This window comes from Thamnophis sirtalis, unplaced genomic scaffold (genome assembly GCF_051295495.1).
Source record: "Thamnophis sirtalis isolate CommonGarterSnake01/CBP01778 unplaced genomic scaffold, rThaSir2_p1.2 scaffold_6, whole genome shotgun sequence".
Lineage (NCBI taxonomy): Eukaryota > Metazoa > Chordata > Lepidosauria > Squamata > Natricidae > Thamnophis > Thamnophis sirtalis.
The window spans coordinates 95,763,433-95,787,795 of record NW_028261386.1 but is presented as its reverse complement, the minus strand read 5'-3'; the positions used below and the strand labels follow the sequence as shown (position 1 = coordinate 95,787,795).

The 24,363-nt window shown below is 36.9% G+C and overlaps 1 protein-coding gene across 9 annotated transcripts in view; it reads left to right on the top strand.

The window, feature by feature from the left end:
• LAMA2 (laminin subunit alpha 2) overlaps window positions 1-24,363 on the top strand; it is a 474,492-nt gene that overhangs the window by 177,587 nt on the left and 272,542 nt on the right. For all 9 annotated transcript variants that reach the window (XM_087718512.1, XM_087718505.1, XM_087718507.1 and 6 more), the window contains exons 5-12: window positions 1,736-1,915; window positions 5,190-5,279; window positions 7,070-7,187; window positions 8,665-8,843; window positions 9,711-9,810; window positions 12,704-12,864; window positions 16,933-17,073; window positions 23,106-23,279. In XM_087718512.1, the coding sequence (XP_087574638.1) occupies window positions 1,736-1,915; window positions 5,190-5,279; window positions 7,070-7,187; window positions 8,665-8,843; window positions 9,711-9,810; window positions 12,704-12,864; window positions 16,933-17,073; window positions 23,106-23,279 (1,143 nt within the window). The remainder of the gene's footprint in view (window positions 1-1,735; window positions 1,916-5,189; window positions 5,280-7,069; window positions 7,188-8,664; window positions 8,844-9,710; window positions 9,811-12,703; window positions 12,865-16,932; window positions 17,074-23,105; window positions 23,280-24,363) is intronic.

Genomic DNA, 24,363 nt, shown 5'->3' with positions numbered 1-24,363 from the left:
CCTTTCAAATTTGAAACATTTTTCATATATTAAAAATTCTCTAATCATTATTATCACTTTAAAAGTCTGTGAAAAAGATGTAGTTAAATCGTTTCATGTAATTTATTTTGAAAAAGAAGTGAACTAAAATACTTCAAGCATTGTAGCCAAGCAGCTGCAAATTCTTTGTATGTCAGAAAGAACCACACTGTGACTCTACTTGGTAGATTTCTGGTGAAGTACCATCCTTCAGATATAAAAATGTGAATAAGAAAGAAACTGCTAAATTGTTCATGAAGATACCATATGCTATATTGGTTTGTAAAATTTATACATACATACATACATACATACATAATTTTTAAAATGGAAAAATACATTTTGATATTTAAGAAGTATGAAACAGACAAGTATACTGTGTAGTAGATTTTTATTCTGTGGTATATGATAGAATAGGTCTAAAATATCTATTATTTAAAAATATAATTTCCTAGCTAATGTCAAACAATATAGATGTGACTTGAAACAACCATTGTCAAATAGCTCAGTTGCATGTTAATCAAAAACACGTACCCACTATTTTAGTGTAAAAAATGGCATAGTGTGGCCTACCTGTATTATTCTTTGCTCATATCCAATGAAAAGCATGTGGATAATGATTAGACAACTATTCATGAATCTGTGTGACATATCTAGAAGGTGGAATCGTAGGTACTCTCTGAGCTTGATGGTTTGCTTATAGACATTTCATTACTTGACTACTGTGTTTCCCCAAAATTAAGACCAGGCCTTATATTAATTTTTGCTCTCAAAAAACACACGAGGTCTTATTTTCAGGGAAATATGGTACTAAATGCATCCATCTGGCTGACGATCTTAACTGGGGCTTATTTGGGGGGGTGTTAGAGCTTATATTACAAGCATCCTGAAAAATCATGCTAGGGCTTATTTTCCAGTTGGGTCTTATTTCAGGGAAACATGTGCTAGTGACTATGGAGTTTGCTTGTCCTGCCAATATTAGTGAAATGTGTTTTTCTCCTTGATATCTTAGTCAAGTAATGAAACACTACAAGCAAAGAACCAGGCTCAGAGACAGAGGTGGGTTTCTGCCAGTTCACCCCAGATAGGGCAAATCAGTAATGGCACCACCATTACTGGTGGAGGTTCCGCTCACCTGCCCAGACATTTCCGTGCATGCACAGAACCCTTTCGCAAGCGTGCGAGTGCATGTACAAGCGAACCGGTATTAAAATAAATTGAAACCCACCACTACTCAGAGAGCATCAAAGTTTCTACAGTTCAATCCTCAGCTACATATATTATCTTCTATAGGATATTCAGAAGGCTTCCACTTGCATTCTCTTCCAAAAGAAAATTAATCTTTCTCCTACTTAAAAAATTCAGATTTTTTTGAAATTAGGTTATCCAATAAGGTTGTAGTACAGGGGTGTCAAACTGGTGGTCCTTGGGCTGGATGCGTCACCAGCAGGCCACACCCACCCCATCTCCACATAGGGGGAAAACATCACAAAACATCACGTGACAGCAATGTGACATTGGCAAATTTGACACCCATGTTATAGAAGATTCAAAGGATTGGAGAAAATATAAATGAAGATATAAATGAGAGGGGAAAAACATATTTTACAACCGCAATTATTTCTTTACTGTGATTCCTACATACACTTTGCAAACCTGATCATTTTTGAGTGAACAGTATTAGCTAATCATTCTCTTCATTTCTTCTACTTTGTAGATTCATACCTCCTTAATCAATGGGCGGCCAAGTGCAGATGATCCTTCTCCAACACTATTGGAGTTTACATCGGCTCGTTATATTCGCTTAAGATTTCAGAGGATACGGACACTAAATGCAGATTTGATGATGCTTGCACACAGAGATCTCAATGAAATTGATCCAATAGTCACAAGGAGGGTAAGTCCTGCCAAAGATGCTAGAATGTGCATTTACAGTACTTTTTTTCACCTAGAATTCAAAAGGATTTGGTTATTTCAGAATTATGGAACATCAGTTTTTATTCTTTCTGAAATAGCAATTTCCCTTTCATATTCTCATTTAAAGAAAAATAGCAGGATGAGTGTATATAAATTTTTAAGGCTGAAATATATTTTTGGAGGTTTTTTCCCAAGTTTCCCTTCTTATTTGTATCAAAAGGCCATGAATAGGGGCAGTGAATGAACAATTCATTGTGATAATCAATTCCATTCTATTCCAAACTATATAGCACCACTCTTTGTAAACCACTGCTAATGGCAAAGATACCATTATAAATCTCTGCACCCAATGTCTGAAGAAGCAATGTTGGAGGAAAAGAGGACGCTTGCTGTTTTCCTCTATAGTTAACCTGCTTTTAGGTAGCTTGAGAATATGGTTGGTGATATATTTTCTACAATAGAATTTTGTTGTTGATATACCTTTTGCAGAAAATTATCTGCTGTTGGAGATCAGAAGGTACAACTGGTCCAATGCACTTCTTCATGAGCAGTTATAGAAGCTTCTTGCTTTGCCCATGTAACACTGTTGCTTTGTCTGCTGTATTGGTTACTCCTGAGCCTCTGGATGCAATTTAAGATGTTAGTTGTGACCTCTAAAGCTCTATAGGACTAAGGTCTGGTTACCTACACCATATGCACAATTATTAGGCAATTGAGTATTTTGACCATATCATCCTTTGTATGCTTATTTTCCACCTCCAAGTTTTATAAACTTAAGTGCTTAGTGGATATAAGCAGATCAGGTGATGTGTATTTGTGTAATGAGAGAGGGTGTGGCCTAAGGAGATCAACATCAAGGTGTGTATAATTATTAGGCTGCTTCTTTTCCTCAGGCAAAATGGGCTAAAAAAGAGATTTAACTGACTCTGAAAAGTCAAAATTTGTAAAAGATCTTTCAGAGGGATGCAGGACTCTTGAAATTGCTAAGATATTGGGATGTGATCACAGAACCATCAAATGTTTTGTTCAAAATAGTCAATAGGGTTGCAAGAAACATGTTGAGAAAAAAAGGCACACCTTAACTGCCAAAGATTTGAGAAGAATCAAACATGAAGTTACCAGGAACTCATTATCTTCCAGTGCTATCATATTTCAGAACTGCAACCAACCTGGAGTGCTCAGAAGTACAAGATGTTCAGTGCTCAGAGACATGGCCAAGGTAAGGAAGGCTGAAATCCGACCATCATTGAACCAGACACATAAGTTGAAATGGCAAGACTGGATCAAGAAATATCTGAAGACAGGTTTTTCAAAGGTTTTATGGTCTGATGAGAAGAGAGTGACTCTTGAGGGACCCAGATGGACCCAGATGGACCCATAGCTGGATCAGTAATGGCCATAGAGCTTCACTTCAACTCGGACACCAGCAAGGTGGAGGTGGGGTACTGATATGGGTTGGTATTATGAAAGAGGAGATAGTTGCACTTTTTGGGGTTGAAGATGGACTCAAAATCAACTCCCAGACCTACTGCCAGTGTTTAGAAGACACTTTCTTCAAGCAGTGGTGCAGGAAAAAGTCTGCATCTTCAAGAAGACCATGATATTTATGCAGGAAAATGCTCCATCACATGCATCAAAGTACTCCATAGTGTGGCTAGCCAGTAAAGGCCTTAAAGATGAAAGAATAATGATATGGCCCCCTGCATCTCCTGACCTAAACCCTATTGAGTACTTGTGGCCTCTTCTTAAATGGGAGATTTATAGTGAAGGAAAACAGTACAATTCTCTGAATGGTTCTGAGAGACTGTGGTTGCTGTTGCACAAAAAGTTGATCATCAACAGATCAATAATCTGACAGATTCCATGAATGGAAGGCTTATAATATTGTTATTGAAAAGAAGGGTAGCTATATTGGTCACTGATTTTTTTTTAGCTGTCAAAAATGTTTATTTGTAAATTTTGACTTCTTTATTATTTTCACTTTAACAGATGAAAATAAATGAGTGAGATGGGATTTTTTTTTAATTTTTCATTTAGTTGCATAATATATCTTGCACACTAATAGTTTCCCAATAATTGTGCACACATAGATATTCTCCTAAGAAAGCCATAGCCTAACTTTACTTTCTTAAATATTCAGGTTTGAGGTGGATTGACTGAGAGCACTGTAGTTGTTCAGTAATAAAATTAATCTTCCAAAAAACAGTTTGCCTAATAATTGTGCACACAGTGTATGAGACATTTTTTCTTCTGTTCTTTTTGCCCAATCTTAAAGATTGGGAAAAATAACTTCTTTTCACTTCTTCTTTTGCTAAAATTGGCATACCTTAATGATAGCAAACACTTGAAGTGCTGTCCTGAATGCCTTTATGAAAAGGCAGAGGAATTTAGCCATATGATTTAGAAAGCCGTAATAATGCTTCAAATGACCCCTCTTAGAAATATGGCTCTATGAATGAACTGGATGTCATGAATGCTCTATTCTCAGGTCATCTAAATATATGCATTATTGATCCCCGATGACCATTTTTACTGTAAAAGATAATAAAGAGTAAATCTTGTGCAAGAAAATGATGCAAGAAATGCAACTAAATATTTTAATAGTCACAGGAAGTTTTATATTAACTGGTGGATTAGTGAAATTTAATGAAACAACATAAGGCACAGTTGTAAAGTTTCACTTTTAAACATACATTATTAATTAATTTGCCACTTTAGAGCTGATTGGAGCTGATTATGAATATCCATTTTATATAAAGAAGATCCCTTCACATTGTAGGATCTACAGAGATAGGATTTTCAGGAAAGAGGAGATATTTGCCACCCCCCCCCCCTTTTCCCCCCTGAAACTCACTGAATTATCTCCAATGCCCTGACTCACTGCCCTGACTCACTGAGTCCATTTTCAACATAAAACACTATAAAGAAAAAAGGTTTGGGGTAAATTTCTCTTCTGCCTACAGTATTTCAACATAATTAATGCCAGCTCTTGTTTGGGATTTAGGAAAACCATTATAGGAATGCAGAAGGATTATAGTTTCTTTACCCAAACACCTAGAACCTTATTATTGAATTATTTTTATAGTAATAAAATACCATGCAGTGTAAATATATTTCTTGACTTTTGTGAAAATAAAGCACATATTTGCTCCCATCATTTTAAAGCTCGTGATTAGGTACCAAAATGATACTTTCTTGTTTTTAGTTTGCACCATAATAATAACATAGATCTTTCTTTTTAATTTTCTTTTCAGTATTATTATTCTGTGAAAGACATCTCAGCGGGAGGAATGTGCATCTGTTATGGCCATGCAAAAGCATGCCCATTCAATCCAGCCACAAATGTAAGTATTTTTCAACACTATTCTAATATGAAAAGGGCTATACAATGCACACATGTACAATCTCCTTTGGTCTTGATTATACAACTTCTCAACAACAAGGTTTTCAAAGTCATGACTGAGATAACTGTTTCTTTTCAGGCATATCAAATTTTGAAAAACACTCACTTTTCAGCATCTTAATTTGAAAATAAGCTTAATAGTAAGTGTGCAAAGTATATAATAAAAGTGTAAAGGATGGAAACCTTACCATGAATTCTATTAATTCTGTCTACAAATATGACTTGACAGATATGACTTGTAGTAATTCTCTTTCACATAGAACTATTCTAGGTGTTTCTTCCACCCCCTGAAATCTGGAGAAGGGGTGGGGAAAATTATAAAAACTCATGCTATTTTCAATCTAATTGATAGCTGATTCCCATCAGCAGAGAGAATTATTGATGGTGGTGGGAAATCATATGCTTTCTTAATTACCTGGCTTGATTGACTGAAAAAAATCATTTTATTTGCATTTGCATTTTCTAAATTAATTTCTTAAAATTATTGTCTCTATGTACATGCGTATGAGACCAGAGATATTTCCTAGCTATAAAAGAGCACTGTATGATCAAAATTGTATTAACTAGCACAGTATTAAACACTTTCTTCAAAAATATTCATCAATCATCACTTTACCTGAGATCATATGTATTGAAAGCCTCACATATCACTTATTAAAATTATTTTTCTCTTTATGGTATATTCCTGTTTTAGCAGGCACGATGCAACAGATTTATGTTCCAAAAAAAGAGAATGTTTTTTTCCAAGAAACTTTCTTTGAAATAAGGACACAAGTGACCTTCAGTTTCACTGACAGTTTATTCACTATAAGCAGTCCTATACTTATTAAAACCTTCTTTGAATAGAAAAACTGGGAAGGTCATTGCATAAAGAGAGTTTAATTTATCTAGTATACCATATGGAAAGAAAGAGTAAAATGTGAAAGCATTCCTTAGTAGATCTAAGTGACCTGAGATTTGCAGGATTCCTTGATTAATATTCTCATCATGGAAATATGAGTCAATTCCTGTTGGATTACTCTGCTAATGATGAACTATTTAGAAACAAAAAGTGAGGCTGCCAATAATAAACCATTAAAAAGCATATTGGCATCTAATTCTTCTCTAGATTTGTTTGTGTTTGTCTAAAACCTCAGCTTATTTATTTGCGGGTACAGTATATCACAATTATTTTACATGGGTTGTATCAAGATTTGCCATTCCACTGCTGAAAAAACAACTTCTTTCATGGAAGAAATTGGATATAAGAGAGGGGAAGGGTTAAGACACAACTATGTAATCTGCTGATCCATTAGCTATTTTGATAGAATCATAGTCTGCTTGGATATAGGAGTGGTGTGGTGGATATAGGAGTTGTGCGGAAATCTTGCCTCACAATCAGAGGCTATGAATTTGATCCTAGGTAGATAGAGGCAGATATTTCTCTCTCTGGGCACAATGAGAACAAAATCTCCTGAACAAAATATCTGTATTGGCGTCAGGAAGGGCATCCAGCCAGTATAACTCCATTCAGTTGCCCATACTCCACCCGGCAAGGATTATGGGGTTGTTAAACGATAATAACGATGATAGACTGCTTGCATATCATGGCTTCATCCAGTATGTTATCAAGACACTGTTTTGTGTTTTCTGATTGCCAAGGTTTATAATTGGTTTAATACATCCTATCCTACCCATCTACCCCCACCCCACTCCACCTCACCTCACCCCCATCCCATCCCATCCCAACAGAGATCTTTTTGTGCATGTGAACATAATACTTGTGGAGAAAGCTGTAATCGGTGTTGCCCTGGATTTAATCAGAGACCGTGGCAAGCTGGGACTTTCCTTGTAAAACATGAATGTGAAGGTAAGTGAAATAATTCAATGGATGTGATTTATAACATGAATCAAAACAAAAAAGCTTACCTATATATATGTATGTATGTGTGTATGTATGTGTGTGTGTATATATGTATATGTGTGTGTGTGTGTGTATATATATATATATATATATATATATATATATATATATATATATATATATATATATATATATATATATATATATATATATATATATATATATATATATATATATATATATATATATATATACACACATTGTGATATAGTCACATCTAGTTCTTCACACCATTTGGATGAGAAACTGGAAAAAATTATATGTAATTTTATCTGTGGTTCTTTGTGGAAGAAACAAACTGAAATTAGAAATAGTTTAAATTATAATTGTATCAGATAATAAGATCAGGTTAATTACACATATTTGATGATGAACATGATATCATGTTTGTAGTTACTGTGGCAATGTATATTTATTGAAGATTAATGTAACTGTAACGTGCAATACATTTGTTTCAATGGGATAATTAAATATAGTTTTGCATTCAAAATAGTGGGACCAATTAGTGATTAATATTATTGGATTGCATTCCTTTAGGTCTGTTTACTTTTTTTGTTCATAAAAGGCAATGCAAGTTCCTAATAAGTAACTAAGAACTAATAGTGAATGACAACTTTTAATATTAGCATGTTGTAATAAAAAACAAAGTAGTCTTAGCATCTTAAAAACTTTCTCATGGTATAAGCTTAAAAACAATTGTACCGTGTTTCCCTTAAAATAGGACAGGGTCTTATTTTCTTTTGACCCTCTGAAATAAGCCCTTGGCTTTATTTTCAGGGAAGTCTTGTTATTTTTGAGGTGCAGGAGGCAATGAGCATGGTCACCTCATGGTTGCTGCTATGCTGCAATATTTTCAGGGAAGGCTTATTTTGAGGGGAGGGCTTATTTTAGTACATGCGCTCAAAAGCCCAATTGGGCTTATTATCTGGGGAGGTCTTATTTTTGATGAAACAGGGTAGTTCATAATAATTTATAACTGGTCAGAACAAATGAGATTCCATCATCATTTTAGTGCAGAATTTAAAAGGGTTTAACCATATTTAGTCATTCTGGAGTACCAGAATTATTCCCATTAATATATAATAGTCTTCCATTTAGTACATTTTTTTCAACAACTTATTTAACTTACAAAATATTGGAAGTCTACATACATTTTTAAAATTGGCATTGTCACTTTGGCATTGTCAGAGGACAAGTTCTGGAAAAGGCACCAAAGATCCTTCTTTTAACATAATTTGGAAAGGTAATACTATGATGAATTCCTCAGCATAATAAGTGCCTGGCTGCTTATTAATTCAAATAGCTGAAACTCTCTGGTGGACCAGGATCAAAACAATTAAAGAATATTGTTAATTCCTTAAAAAAATGTTTCTACATGAGTGCAGACGGATGTGATGCTTGTTAATATACTTCTGCTTTTTAGCTTGCAACTGCCATGGGAAGGCAGAAGAATGTTACTATGATCAGACGGTGGCAGACAGAAAGCAGAGTTTGAATATCCATGGAGAATATCTTGGAGGCGGAGTATGCATTAACTGTACCCAGAACACTGCAGGCTTCAATTGTGAAACATGCATTGACGGATTCTTCAGGCCGAAAGGGGTAAAGGATCCATAATTCTGGTTTCTGAATTCCAAGTCATCATTTTAGATGCTACCATATTAAATGAAAAAAATAACAACGCAGCACTCTGAACTGCATTTATTCTAGTCCAGAGGTGGATTTCAAATTCTGGCACTATCGGTTTGCTCACACATGCAAAGAAGCATCCAGATGGGTGGGTAGAACCTCCCGCCCCTGCCACAACCAGTTTGGCCAATCCGGGCTGAACCAGGAGCAACCCACCTCTGTTCTAGTCTCTCTAGCCTACTAGTTCCTTTTCAATGTGGGAAAACCTAAAGGAAAAGTTGCACAGGGAATAAAAGGAACTTGTGTTGATATGAAGAAATGTAATGAAAGAACAAGGACCCTCTGCCATTATTTTTGTTTGCATGGATGAAGATGTTTAAACCTAATTTTTGGTCAGTAAATCTATATTACATTATTGCAACCATTAATAGGAAAGTAATCATGAAATCTTTCCAGCTTTGCAATGAAGGGAAGGATAGTGCTTGAGCTTCCAAATTAGGTTAAGTAACATGATCAGGAGGACTAGTAAATCACTTAATTGCAGGGGTGGGTTGTTGCTGGCATTATGTTGGTTTGCTGCACTCATGCGCGTGCCATGCGTTGCTTGCACATGCACAGTTGCCTGTAAATTGTTCTGCACATGCACAGAACATTATAAAATGCCTTAAAAACATGACGGCAACAGCATGGGCAACCGGGGAACCAGTTTGGGGGCTGGGCCATCCTGCTGTCCCTACTGGTTCAGTGACTCAGACCCAATTTCCACTACCGGTTTGCCCGAACCAGTGTGAAGTGGTAGCAACCCACCTCAGCTTCATTGCTTTGATTTTGCTTCCATAGGTTCATCCAAAGGATCACCAACCATGCCAGGCATGTCAGTGTTATTCTGTGGGCTCTTTAGATGGCACTTGTGTCAAGGATGAAAAGCGAGCTACAGGAGGTGAGATGCTTGACTGATACAAAACTTTATGTCCCACATCTTCCAAACTAATGTTAAGTAGTAGCTTCTTTTCAGTAAGCTACTTCTCTGATAAACACCATCTTGCAAGAGGCCTTTTGAAATCTGGTTGCCTCTGTTCCTGCAGAGCTTCCCCTCAGAGACCCAAACTGTTGTCTCTCATGTTTTCTTTCGGTATTGCTATGTTGTGACATTTGCAAATGAAGGCAGGAATTTTTCCTCCCAATGGACTTTTAATTTTTCTTCTTTTCTGTATCTTTTTCTCTCTTTTTTTGGAAAGTCATTGTTGTGAACCTCTATGAAAACATAAAAAAATATATTTTCCCTGGTGTGCAGTCCACAATGGTCTTTTAAAAATAGCTGTACATCTGAACTATACATTTACATCATTCTAAAATATTTTTTTAATCATTTTGCTAAGAGCAAGGTTTTTTTCTCTTGAGATGGTAATTAGACCTAATTCAAATCCCCAATATATTTTCTCCATTTTTATTTGCACTTGAAAACCAAAATAAGACCATTTGTGAAATGATACATTATGAACTACGTAAAATTGCAATGTAGTCTTAGTAATATCTAAGGGCAGTTTCTGATAGCCAAATAAAGTTTGTACAACATGTTATAATAATTTTTTAGCATTGGTTGTTGCTAAGATTAGATTAGATTAGATGAGATGAGATAAAATGAGATTAGATGAGAATGCTACAAACTTCACAACAATTTTTTCCCTATAAGGCAGATTGAATGGAATAGTATTAATTCTATTATCTTTTTGATATTATCACAATGGTGTATATATTAAAACATTTTTTAAAAGATACACCAAAGATTTACAAGTTAAAAGTCCAACAGAAGCAAGAATCTGATAAATACTGTATATTGCATAAAAGTTTTTCTTCAACACATAAAGTCAATGTCCTTCTGCCGGGGCGGGGGGGGGATTTTTAAGGGAGAATAAAACATGAAGTTTAGTAACTAATAAAAACCCATTTACCTATTTGCAAAAACCCTTTCTTTATTAAAGTAAGGGAAAGTTAAATATTCTACTATCCACCAAATAAACTAGAAGAAACAACACTATACCATCTAATAATGAATCAATCTTACAAACTGCTTAAATGAAGTAAGGATAAATGTTAGTTGCTCATAACATATACCCCCTAAACGTAAAACAACACCAAGACCCCAATTCTACTGAATCTAGGTAACCTGGAAAAAGTTAGTCCTTATTTGAAGGAAGGGTTAGAAAATGCATTCATTTTGTTAATAGATGTTCCTGACATATTTGCAGGTCAATATGATTGCATATTAGGGGTATTGAAATTGACTGTGTTAGTGCTCACAGTTTTCAGTAAGGAAAAGTGTGTATTTGAAGTAAAATATATAAAAAATATATCTCTGAATTATTACCCCAAGGGGAATAAGAACACTTTGTTCTTTGAGGATAATGGGATGGGATGATACTGAGTGGCTTTTTGTCAACTTAAAGCTTATACCTCATGCCTTTCTGTGCATTAATGCAAAGGATTGTGGGATGTAGTTATAATGGCAGCAAAGTACTCTAGGATCATGATATGTTCTGTATCAGTCCCATTATCACTGCAATAAAGAAAGGATTCCATTATCATCTTTGCAGAAGGTTTTTTTTATATAAAATCAGAATCCATAGACTGGCGAGGACCTAGTTTTATAGATAAACACAGGAATTTAGATGACATAGGTATTTTTCCCTGGAAAAACTTTGATCTTGCACTGCCTGAATCATTTACTGTATGTCTTTCACTGCCTCGATTTCCCACTGCCCTCCACCCTGCCAATAAAGTAAACACTATTTTTGTACTGATAAAGGTTTATATTGCTGTTAACAAGCAACTGACATGAATACACTGCACTAAAGGAAAAATAAATCAAAATTCAGGCATGTTCACGTACATGTTTAAAGTTATAACATGGTGGCATTGACTCAGTTCTTCCAAGATGTAGGAAGGTACCTTTAACTGCTTTTGTTTTTTTGAAAGGAAAAGATCCAGGTAGAGCACACTACATTTGATCTGACACAAAATGTGAACAAGCAGTATGGCAACCAGAGAACATTGCCTCACAATGCATGTTGCAGGCACAATGCCTATAACGGGAGCTGGCAATCTTAAACACTCAAAGAGGCACAAAGGTCCTAACTGGAAGCTCCCCCTTTCAATTCTGGAGCCGACTAGAAATCCGGTTCCCCCACCATAGAAGCTCCTAGTGCTGCATCCTTTTTCTTCTACCTGTGCTAACCGAAAGCCCTATCAATTGTGGAGCTGACTGGAAAACCTGCCCCTTGCCATAGTCTCTCCTCCTGGTACACTGTACTTCCCCTCCCCACAAACCAGAAGCTCCTCTCAAAACTGTGGCGCTGACCTGTGACAGGGAGCAGCAGAGGGATGAAAGAGCCACATGTGGCTCCTGAGCCACAGGTTGCCGACCTCTGGCCTATAAAATTACATATGGCAGAAACCATACTTATAAGCTGCTTGCATTGTCCAACAGGGTAGACAAAGGCAATGATGTCACCATTGTTTCTAACATTTCCTACATCAGTAACTGTTTCTCTTTATTATCAGCATCATTGCTGGAGCCTAGCGCTCCTTTTATTAACTAAACTTTTATTAACCTGCCAAATGGCATTAATTCAATTATTTTTATTGCCGGTTATCAACATTGTTTTTTGAGGAGGTTCCCCCTACCCATTAAATATTAATGGAAATGAATCTGATTTTGATCATGATTTTCCACACTTAGATAACTTTCCCAGTTAGAACTCATTTAGTTTTCAGTTTCCACTGCATTCCACTGCAAAAAAACTGAGCTTGTTGCTGGCTTGATTGTGCTGCAGGTTTGCATCCTGGATCCTGTCACTGTAAACCAGGTTTTGGAGGAGACAGGTGTGATCGGTGTGCATTGGGCTACAAAAATTTTCCTTACTGTGTGCCCTGCAATTGTTCTCTGAAAGGCAGCTTGAATGACGACCCTTGTGAAGGACCTTGCAGATGCAAGGTATGGATTTCAATTTATTTTCTTTTTTTCAATGTTTAGTGAGTATAAACTCTTCATCTGCAACATATCCTCTTCATTTTAAATACTTCTGGAGGTGCCGCGGTATCAAAATGCCATGACACTGCCCCTTGGAGTTCTTATGATGTGGATTTGATCTTTTAATGTGAAGTAACTACTTAGCAAGTTATTCTTGTTAAAGCAGATTTCTTTTCCAAATAATGGCTTTACAGATAACACTCCAGAGCTTATATAACATCATTGTTTTTCAATATTTCATTTGTTGATGATCATCTAAATACTGATAGAGAAACCTGGAACGGAAAAAAACCTCTTCCAAATAGCCTCTTCATCTCTGTCCTTCAGGCCTTGAAGAACTTCCCCTAAGCATTGGGCTAGTGAGAGCCTGAAGCTCAGGAAATATGAATGCCAATGTATGGGGGAGGTTAATCTAGGGCACTTGGAATTGTTTTTCTCTGATATTTTACTAATTAATTAATTTGTTATATTTACATAACTGCCCATCTCAGAAATATGTCTCTAAGTGCTACACAGTGAAACATAAGCCCTACAGTGAACCATATTAAAACATAGCATAATTTAATGACAACCTAGCAAACCAATATGAATATTTTTTAAAAGAGTAGGAGACAGAATCTTTGGTAGATAGCCATCTCATCAACTCACCTTTTCTTTGAGATCCTCAAGCCTATTTTACTGTTGTTTTTCATGGCTATTTTTGTGAGCTGCCCAAGCTTATTATATATAAGATTTGTGGCCATATAAGTTTCTTAAATAATAAATGAATACATAAATAATGTTTGATTCACATCAGGGAGACCCAGGTTTGTGCCTATGTATTCTATAGAAACATTCTCTTTCATTGGGTTGTTGACAGGATGAAATGAAGAGAAATTATTTTTTAAGTTGCTTTGAGCTCTTGGAGAAAAGACAGGATATAGATGGGCAACATTATCATGAGCACAAAACAATATGAATACAAATGGTCTCGTATGGACCATGGTTAACTTAATCCACTAAAAAAGCCTTTAACGCATTTCTACCCAGTGCCTTTCTAGGATGCTAGAACTATGATGTATTTTACAAATAGGGAAATAATTACAAAAGATAAAATCACATATTAGTTCAGTTAGCAACCATTGTTGAATCTGGGTAGCTTGGAAATTTGGCTACATGGGGTGTTATTAGCTGTCATTATATATCTTTGTAATAAGGGCAATATAAAGAACATAGGCAGGTGTTTTTGTACATATGCTCATAATTTCCCCTTGAAATAAAAAATGTGGGTTAATTCTTTTTCAGGAAATATACAATATAAGCATACTTTCCAACATTGCACCTCTTTGGAAGTTAAGATGCCCCAGAATGTGGTGGGTTTCCAAACTTTTTATTACCAGTTCACTCTCACACTCTTGTGTGTGATGTTTCTGCGCGTGCACAGAAGCGCCTGGGCGGTGGGCAGAATCTCCCGCCACTGCTACTACCAGTTCAGCCGAACTGGGAGCAACCCACCTCTGCCCCAGAAGATATTCCAGGGTTTACTGATGATGATGATGATGATGATGATGATGATGAATTTTCTCTATCTGAGGTTAAAGAAAGGCAGTGCTCTAATTTCAATTGGGAGAATTAATTATTATGCTTTTTTGTAGCTCTCAAACCTTGTGTACAGAGCTTTGTTGTTAAGGGAATCCAGGATTTCCCTCATTTGAGTCCTATTCCCCCAAAGAGGTAGGGCCCGACCCTGCTGGTCTTCTGAAAAACCATGAAGATTTGGCTGTTCCCAAGCCACTTGGCCCAGGTTGATAGCAATAGCAATAGCACTTAGACTTATGTACTGCTTCTCAGTGCTTTACAGCCTTCACTAAGCAGTTTAGAGTCAGCATATTGCCCTCAACAATTTGGGTCCTCATTTTACCCATCTCAAAAAGATGGAAGGCTGAGTCAACCTTGAGCCTGGTGAGATTTGAACTGCCAAATTGCAGGCAGCTGGCAGTAAACAGAAGTAGCCTGCAGTACTGCTCTAACCACTCTGCCACTGGCTCAAGGTTGTGGCTCACCATGACTCACCATGCCATAGTCGGAAATGCATGCATGTGTCCCTGTTTCTAGTGAGATTTCTTTTTTTAGGAGTCTCAATGTTATTTTCTTATGTTATATATTCTGATTTTAGGTGCTTTTTCTCTATTCACCTTCCACAATTTCTCTGGTAGGTCGGTGGCCCAATAAATAATTGAAATACACAAGTAAGCAAGGATGAGACAAGAGCTTTGAGGTCGAATGAATAGAGTTGTTCTGTCTCAGACATATCTTTTTTCTTTATATTAAGCACAAATAAGCAGCATGAGAACAGGTCAACTTCACACAAATGAAACTTGGTTGGTTGGTTGGTTGGTTCTTGGTTTATTGGATTTATATGCTATCTCAAGGAGGCTTCTACAATGATTTCTCATAATTACTGGTGAACCTTGTGTTCTGTTGTGTTTGACAAAAGGTTCGGGATGCAATAAATAGGGCAATAGCTCAGTTAAGTAAACTTCTTTATTAAGCAACAGAGAACTACAACTTTAACACCAGAGAAATGTGAAGCGCAATTCATGGTTGACAGCTCCTTTAAATATCCCACTGTCAACTGCGATTGCCCAATCAACAACAAACATTCCTCCCTCCAAAACGGCAACCAATCAACATCTTAATACTCAACATGTTCATTCTTTACTTCCAACCCAGGAATATTTTTTATTTGTTTCTTGAAGTTGGCTGTGTCTCTTTTAATTTAAAAGAAAGTGGCACTGTTTATTGATAACTCTTTTAATAAGGGATCTGTCAAAAGGATTAGAAAGTTATAATAATATATACCATCTGCCCTGATACTCCCCTTTCCTCATTTTATTTAAAATTATTTTTCCCCACTTTCCTCAGTTGCTTTTCTTTTATGAGAAATGGTACAGTTCAGAAATTACTTTTAGGTTCGCTTCGGTACATTTATCCAATTCTTTAGCTGGAAGGCAAGTGAATTATTTTTGATAGATGTGTATCAGTAGAGAATCACAATGCTGGCTGTAGCTGGAGAATCATGATTTCCGTAAAAGGGTCAGCCTTCACTGGCCTGCAGTCAACTATATTTGGCATCCATACTGCAGCAATTATAATAATGTGCACAGTATTTTTGATGAACATCTTTCTAAAATAATCCTTTCTTGGCTGAATTGGAGGGTAGAGTGACATTATGGCATAAAAACCATGATCCAGATTGAGACCAGAGCGAGAAGAAGGAGTAATAGCCCATGGTAAATCCCTGTGCTTATTTTGCACTGGGGGAGGGGGGGACTGTGCTAGCATCTAACTATCTCTTTAAAGAAATATATATATATCTAACCCTTTGCATTTCAGTTCAAGCAACATATATAAAAACAGGTTGCCATAGCGAAGCTAGACAGTAGAGTGTTATGGTCATATTTTTTTCCCTTTTTAAAAACATTTGCAGATTGTAGAATAAGGAATGTATTATTGGAAATGGCCTGCAATTGTTTTTCACAGAAGTCAAATGAAAGCAGAGCCCACACATTTTTTGGAAATGAAATAAATCAATGCCGCAGGATGGTTCCTCCACTGTGTATACAGCTTTCCACTGCTTGGTGCCAAAGGTTTTGGCTGAGCATTCTTAACACACCTGGAAAAACACTATGTTGTGGGATACTGCTGTAGTTTATGTACACTACAAGGAACTAGATTTGTGACTTCGTGCTTTACAATAAATTTAGCTCTATCCAAATCAAATATCCCTATGTTGGTCATAATGTTGAATATGGTGGTACTGATCTCCTGTTGCACTTAGACCAATCAGAAAGTAGTTAGAAAATGGTAACTGGACCGCTATGTGTCCTCTGAGGTGAAATTTGGCGTCTTTTATATGTTGTCTATTGACAGAAATATATTATTAGATACTGTATATGCATATCAAATTAAGCAAGGCAAAAGCAACAAGAGGCAGGTAGATTTACTTCTCCTGCATGACAGAAAATCTAATATTCTCCTGTGAATTCCTAGGTCTATGTTGAAGGAAAGAACTGCGATCGCTGTAAAGCCGGCTTCTTTAACTTGCAGCAAGACAACCCCCAGGGCTGTGAAGCATGTTTCTGCTCAGGAATAACAAAGGACTGTACAGATTCTCACTGGACTTACAGCATGGTAAGGAAAAGCATAGAAATGCATACATCCAGCAAGCGTATCTTTTATTTTAAATAAAATCTTAACATAAAACTCACTCTGTGGACTTTTTCTTTAACATGCATATTTTCCCTCCTCAGAGTAAACAACATGATTTTTTTCTAGATGAAAGCCAAATTTTCTAAATTTTCACACTGGAGAGGTATTCCATTATCCATGCCAAAGTGAAAAATGCAAACACGATTTCCTCAGGGAAATTTAGTTTTTGGCTGTAAAAATATGTGAAGGAGATGGAAATTATATGATTTTTCAAACAGACAGATAAAATATATACGGATTGATCTGTATTCTGCTCCTACAATTGAACTTCCACCCTGATATGGAAAATTCCTTAATCCTCCAGATCTAATGTGGTGATGCACAGGATGCCGTGGGAGCAAAAAACATCTGTAGTTAATTTTATAGTTCATAGATGTATAACACACAACCTAGCCGCCTATCGTTGTGCCTCAGACACAAACTATACACACTGGGAAGCCCTTGTCTGCTTTTCCTTGCTGACCAGTTTATTCCCCACCTTCAGGCGTGTGAGGAAAATACTACCAATACATCTGAGATCACCAGTATGCTCCCTAATTACACTTACATGCCCAGATGGATGTTTACATGGATGTTTTTGAGATTGCTTTAAGTTGACGTATCCATAGATGAGTGATGTTTCTGGACATTTATGGTAGCATGCATAATAGAATATGCATACTAGTGAAGATGAAGGTGAACAGAGTTTATGTTTATCTGCTGGTGCATTTGTAAATACCATACTTTTTGGAGTATAAAACACACCAGAGTATAAGATGCAGCAAGGTTTTGAAGAGGAAAATTTTAAAAAAGGTTTTGCACTCTGCAAACCTCCCAAAAATGGCCCGTTTTTTGTGAAAACGGGCCCGTTTTTCCTTAAAAGGGGGCATGGATAACCTTTAGGAAGTTTATAGAGTGCTCCTGGGGGCTGGGGGGCAGAATTGAGCAAAAACCAGGCAGTTTTTTCTCATTTATGCCCTCCCCAGCCCCCAGGAGCTCTTTAAAGCTTCCTAGAGGCTCTGCACAGCCATTTTGGTGAAGGGGCAGGGTTTCGGGAGGCAAAAAATGCTATATTCAGTGTATAAGACGCACCCAGAATTTCAGCCTCTTTTTTGAGGGTAAAAAAAGGTACGTCTTATACTCCGAAAAGTATGGTGCCCTGTTTCCCCGGAAATAAGACCTCCCCAGATAATAAGCCCAATCGGGCTTTTGAGCACATGCACTACAATAAGCCCTCCACAAAAAATAAGCCCTTCCCAAAAATATTGCAACACAGCAGCAGCCATGAGGTGACCACGCTCGCCACCTCATGCACCTCAAAAATAATAAGACCTTCCCAAAAATAAGGCCAAGTACTTATTTCGGGGGTCAAAAGAAAATAAGATCCTGTCTTATTTTGGGGAAAATACCGTATGCATTCAAATCCTAATACCTGCCCATTGTCTCACTGACACTAAAATACAAAAGGAATAACCACTCTTAATCTTGGTATTGGATTCATAATTTACATGCTCAATATTTAACTATGAGATTTGCCAATAACCTCTGCGTATTTTACTGGAATAAAAATGAGATGAATTATTTTTTTAAAGAAAATATTAAGAAGTCTTATAGAAGGAAAGAAACGGTGATGAGCACTGTGCCCTAGAGTTGACTATGACTGAACAGGGAAATCTTTACTTTTACCTTTTTACTCCTATGCAACCCAGGCCAGGAATAAGTAGATTTTTTTTCTCCACCTGTTATATTTGCTGGAAAGTGTACTGCCAGATAAGTGTTGAATCCTTACCTGAAGAAAATAAAGAAATAAATGCTCCTCATCATTGGCAGATCGCATCCTTTCAACATATAATCAGGAAAATATCAATTTAGCTACAGTTTATCTGAATACATGGGAATAGACAAGGAAGTAGTGAACCTTTCTGCATCCAGTCTTTAGTAACACTGAGGTATGGATATTATAGGAAGGTAGAGACTTTAAATCTGATCTACCTAACAGAATATATGACATTTTGTATCATAATGAAATTATTCCGTGTTACCATACATGCTGAGACACTTTTTGCATATCTGAAAATTCAGTAACAACTGTGAACAGTGAATTAGAAAGAAGTGAGCCAGTAAAGCTAGTTATTCAAGAAAGGTGAATCCCAGGATTATTGCTAAGGCTGAAACTGAACTTCTGAACATGACTTGGTAAACATTCTTATTTTATTTTATTCATAAATAAAGCATTGGTGTTCTTCCAATGTAACAACTTCTAACCAAAACAAGACTGCGTTACAGGTAGTCCTCAACTTAAAACAGTTGATGAAGTGACTCTTGAAAGTTACAATGGCACTGAAAAAAGTGACTTATGTCTGTTTTTCACCCAATCATTGCAGTATCCCCATGGTCCTGTGATCAAAATTCAGATACTTGGCAACCGACTCATTTTTATGATGGTTGCAGTGTTCTGGGGTCATGTGATCCCCATTTATGACCTTCATGCAAAGTCAATGGGAAAGCCAGAGGCACTAAACAACCATGTTATTAAATTAACAACAGCAGTGATTCACTTAACAAAGGTGGCAAGAAAACTTGCAAAATGAGGCAAAATTCACTTAACCAATGTCTCATTTAGCAACAAATGTTGGACTCAGTTATGGTCATAAGTCAAGGATTACCTTTGAAGCATATTAAATTCATAACATAAGCAAGGAAATCATGCAAATACCCCTTAAAAGCTTTTCAAAATACCAGTAATGTAAAATATTACTTCTTATTACTTATACTGCCTCTGACCACTTAATTAAGCCCACTACTAGCACTCTTCTGGGCTCAATTCCTTATAGGCTTATAAGTAATATTTCACCATGATATTGCAAGCGATTTGTAAATTCAGGAGATAAATAATTTGATTCAATTTGGGCTTGACATCTTATCCTCAAGCATTTCATTAATTAAGAGTGCTTTGATTGAGTTGAGCTTGGGAAAAATGCTTGGTTTAGATATGTTTTTGTTTAGTGTATACTCATAACAAAATGAATGTATCAAAGTTGCTTTTTCAACAGGCAACTGGATGTTTGGGGTTTTTTTCCTTTGAAAACATTTTACTTCTCATCCAATAAGCTTCTTCAGTTCTAGCTTATTTTCTTTTTTTGTGAGGAGCCAGCTTCTTTCCAATTAGAAATGCTATCAGTGTAAAGATATAGACCCATTGTCTCCTGGTTTTTTTTCTTTTCAGTTCCATCTCAATCAGTTATAAAAGTTGGGGGAAGTGAGCTAGGAGCTCAGCCAGCCCCCTCATCTTCCCAATGATGTCAACCAAGGTGCGAGCAAGATAAATACAGGACAAAAAAGTTTAAGACTAAAAAAAATTCCCAGAATTCCAAAACAGGGTTTTATGATTGGAGAAGACATGTACAGATGTTCTTTTCCTTTGAAGGAAGCATTAGTAGTTGCCTTCAAGAAAAGCCTTGTTTTATGACATATGTTGGGTTTTAATACCCTGTTCTTGGTGCATCATTATCTTCTCTCATTTCCAGTTACAGGGTGATTTCATTATTATTCTTTCTTTCCTTGCTCACACAGTTTCCATTCCTACCCCTAACCTTGTCTGGTTTTGATAGAGGTTCTTGTTAAAGATTCTTGCTAAAATAATTGTCAGGCAAATCCTTATTCTGTATTAATAGGATAATGTTTCCTTTTTCCTATTCCGTGCATGATCACAGTCCTATTCCTTTTTTAAGTTTTTTTTTTATTTTTAATTTTCAAAACAAACACAACACATAAAATCTTCCTTTTTTACATACTGTAGAAAGTGTATCAGTTGGTTACAAAAGACTTTCGTGCATCTCTTCCACAGTCATCAAGCATAATTCATATTAACTCAAGTATTTTAACTCAGATATTTATACATGTTACCGTCATCATACCTCCATTTTCATTTGACTATAATTGCAGTCCTATTCTTGTTGCGTAGAGTTTGGCTAATTTTTTCATAAAGAAGTGCATCTAATATGAACATTCTTTTCAATGTATTCAATGCAACTTTAATCTCATTACAAGTCTGGAGTGTATAAAATTATAATCAGTCAAAATACCTCTTTTCCTATTCGCCTTTTTAATTTTTCATCTTCCTCAAATATGAAGAGAAAAACCCAGTGAGCCACTGAAAGTCATAAGAATGAAACATTCTACTAAACATTTCTTTAGGTTGCCAGGTTCATGTTAACCATGGAATTTTAAATATATATAGTATGACCTTATCATATTCTTCTCAAGAAGCTTTTCTCCTTATTTCATTGATGTCTATTCCAGAAGATGTGTTCATTTAATACTACCAACATAAACTTGTGTTCCTCTTTTTGCCTAAGTATGGGAAATTAGTCAATTATTTTGCCATGGTTTTCTCAAGGAGAACTATATTAAACCCTTCTCTCAATATTAAATGAGAAACTATTAAGGGCCAGTTTTGTGTAGAGATAAAGTGCTGGGTTAGACATCAGGAGACTATCTATTCCCATGATGGTGAACAGGTGGCAGACGGGGCCATTTCTCAGGACATGTGAAGTGTTGCTCTGTCATCTCCAGCACGCTGGCCAGCTGATTTCAGCCTTCATTTTCGGCCTTTTTTCACCCTCCAGAGGCTTCCCTGAATATGCCAAAGAATAAAATAATACTGTACATAATTTTTGTAAATATATTTAATAAATATAAATGTAAATAAATGTATTGTATTTGTAAATTGTAGTTATGTTGAAATAAAAAAATATATTACAATACTATTTTTGCGTTGTATGAAAATTTTTGTTGCTCCATAAAAAAAAATTAATCAAGCCCCCCCCCCCCAATTAATGTTGTCCCTCTTTACCAATCTGAAAATCTGGTCACCTTATCCAAAGGCTTCTGGAGGCTTCGGGTCCACCATGCCATCGCGTGCCAAAAATGGGGGGAAGGGGTTCATGCATGCATGGGAGGATGGCACATCCGTGCACGACCCCCTCTCCTGCGGTCCCACTTTTGGCATGCGATGGCAAAAATGTTAGCCAGCACCAGTGGTGGGTTCCGGATCCTGTTCAAACCCGGTGGCGTCCACATGGATTCATGCTGTGAGTGTACACACGTGTGCAGCGCATGCATGCATCTTAGCACCTCTGCGAGGTTCCGGAATGCTCCAGCTGCTCAGCGGACTATCACGCAGGCACCGTATGCATCGTGCGCGGAAATGCCGAAGACTTAAAAGACTGGTAAGGAGTTCAGGCGGGCAGGTGGGCCCTCCAGAGCACCGTACCAGAACATTATCCAGTGCTCCGGGCAGGCTCTGGTATGCCTGTACTGGGGCATACCGCCTGCAACCCACCACTGGCCAGCACTGATCTATTCTATTGAGTTCTAGTCTTCTCTAAACATGAACATTGATTGTGCCATATTGGGCCATTCTCTTTCAGTCCATCCCACCAAAGGTTGTTGCAAGGAGATAGGAGGATTTTGTACATTGCCTTGAATTGTGGAAAATAAAAGTAGGATATTATTGTTAATATGAAAGCAAACAAAAGGCAAGAAGCAAAGGGTTTGAGGGTTGAAGGTTCATTCTCCGAGCATGTGAGTTTTGTTTCTGAACATTTCATTATTAGCAGGAGTGGCATTTGCTTACTTTCCCTACCGGTTTGCAAATGTGAGCACGCGTGCACATGCTCTCGCTTTGCACGCACCTTGTCCATGCATGCACTTGGCCTTCCGCGCATGGGCTTTGGCTTGAAAATGTGCCTAAACAGGACGGCATAGAGCCAGGGTGGGTGGGTGGCACTCACAATTTTCACTACTGGTTCAAGTGAACTGCTCCAAACCGGCTGAATACCACCTCTGATTGTCAGCTAGGTAACATCTTCAGCAGAGTTCAGGGGATGGAGTTTTAACAGAGTTTTAAAAAGGATTTGAAAAATAACCTGAAGGAAGGTTGTGTTAACTAGTATTTTTCTTTGTTACCATAGATTATGGACATGAATGGCTGGCATTTGACTGATGAATGGGGCCTTGCTAGAATTACTCCTCAGCAGGACAATTTTGATGGACCTCAGCAACTGAGCATCAGTAACACAGTTGCAAGAACTGTTCTGCAGCCTATTTATTATTGGAGTGCACCCAGTCCTTATTTGGGCAACAAAGTAAGTATTGATCTTTGCCTGAGAGCTAATTTGATGTATCATTAATGATTTTTTTTTAAAAAAAATCCTCATTTGCGACATAAATATTTGGTCAGTGAATTTGGTTAGCTAAAAGGAACTAAAGGGGATTTAGAGAACCCAGGCGAAAAATGAGGCAAAGGGTAAGTAGACTAAAGCAAAGTATTTCTGCATTAAGAGCCTCCTGGCAGTTTCTAGTTGCAGATGTTAGCAAAGCTCACATAATTGCAATACTATTTCTACGACGAAATGGCTGGGGGTCTGTTTTATATGGATGTGTATTTCTTTCAAGTAATGTTATCTCCCTTCCTGCACCTTCACATTTCATTTGTTTTTTCTCAACTTAGCTTGCACAGATGCTGCTAGCAGGTCAGATGTTAGAAAATATGCAATGATTGATGGAAAACATCAGTGCAAGGTGTTCTTGTCCTAGAATCAAAAGATGATGTGTGGGTAAAAGATACATAGTCTTTGCTATATTGTTTAAATCCACACAGTTACTCAAGAGCCGACCCATTGCTTGTGGCTTTGGGGTAGTGCTATAGATGTTTTAGGTGGGATGGGGAGGTACATCCCGTGATCAGCCTATTTCGTGTGGCCCCAATCTAACTTCAAGAACTCTGTGTGCTCCTGGTAAAAGAGAGAAAAGGCTGTTAGAAAGAGAAGAAAGAGGTTTGCAGAAAGAAGTGATTTTCTCATCTCCCCATTGTTGTTTCCAATAATTCTATTCTATTCTGTTCTCTAGTCACTGTTGCTTTCTGCTCTTTGTGGCTATTTTTTTTAATAAGTTCACTAATAGAATAATGAAAAACTGTCCCCTCCCCCCCTTTTTTACATTTATAAAATGATGTTCTGTAAGCAGAACATCGGATACTTGTCATGGTAAAAGAGAACAAAGAGTGGAAATCTAGAAAAGGATTTCTTAATCAAACTTCTTGTCCAGCTGGTTTATGCATGAGGGTCAAGCAGTTTAAAGCATCAGGGTGGCAAGCCCCCTATTAGTCATTAAAAAACAAAACTTTGAATTAAATCAATGCCATCCTTGATGCATTTCCGTGATATATCC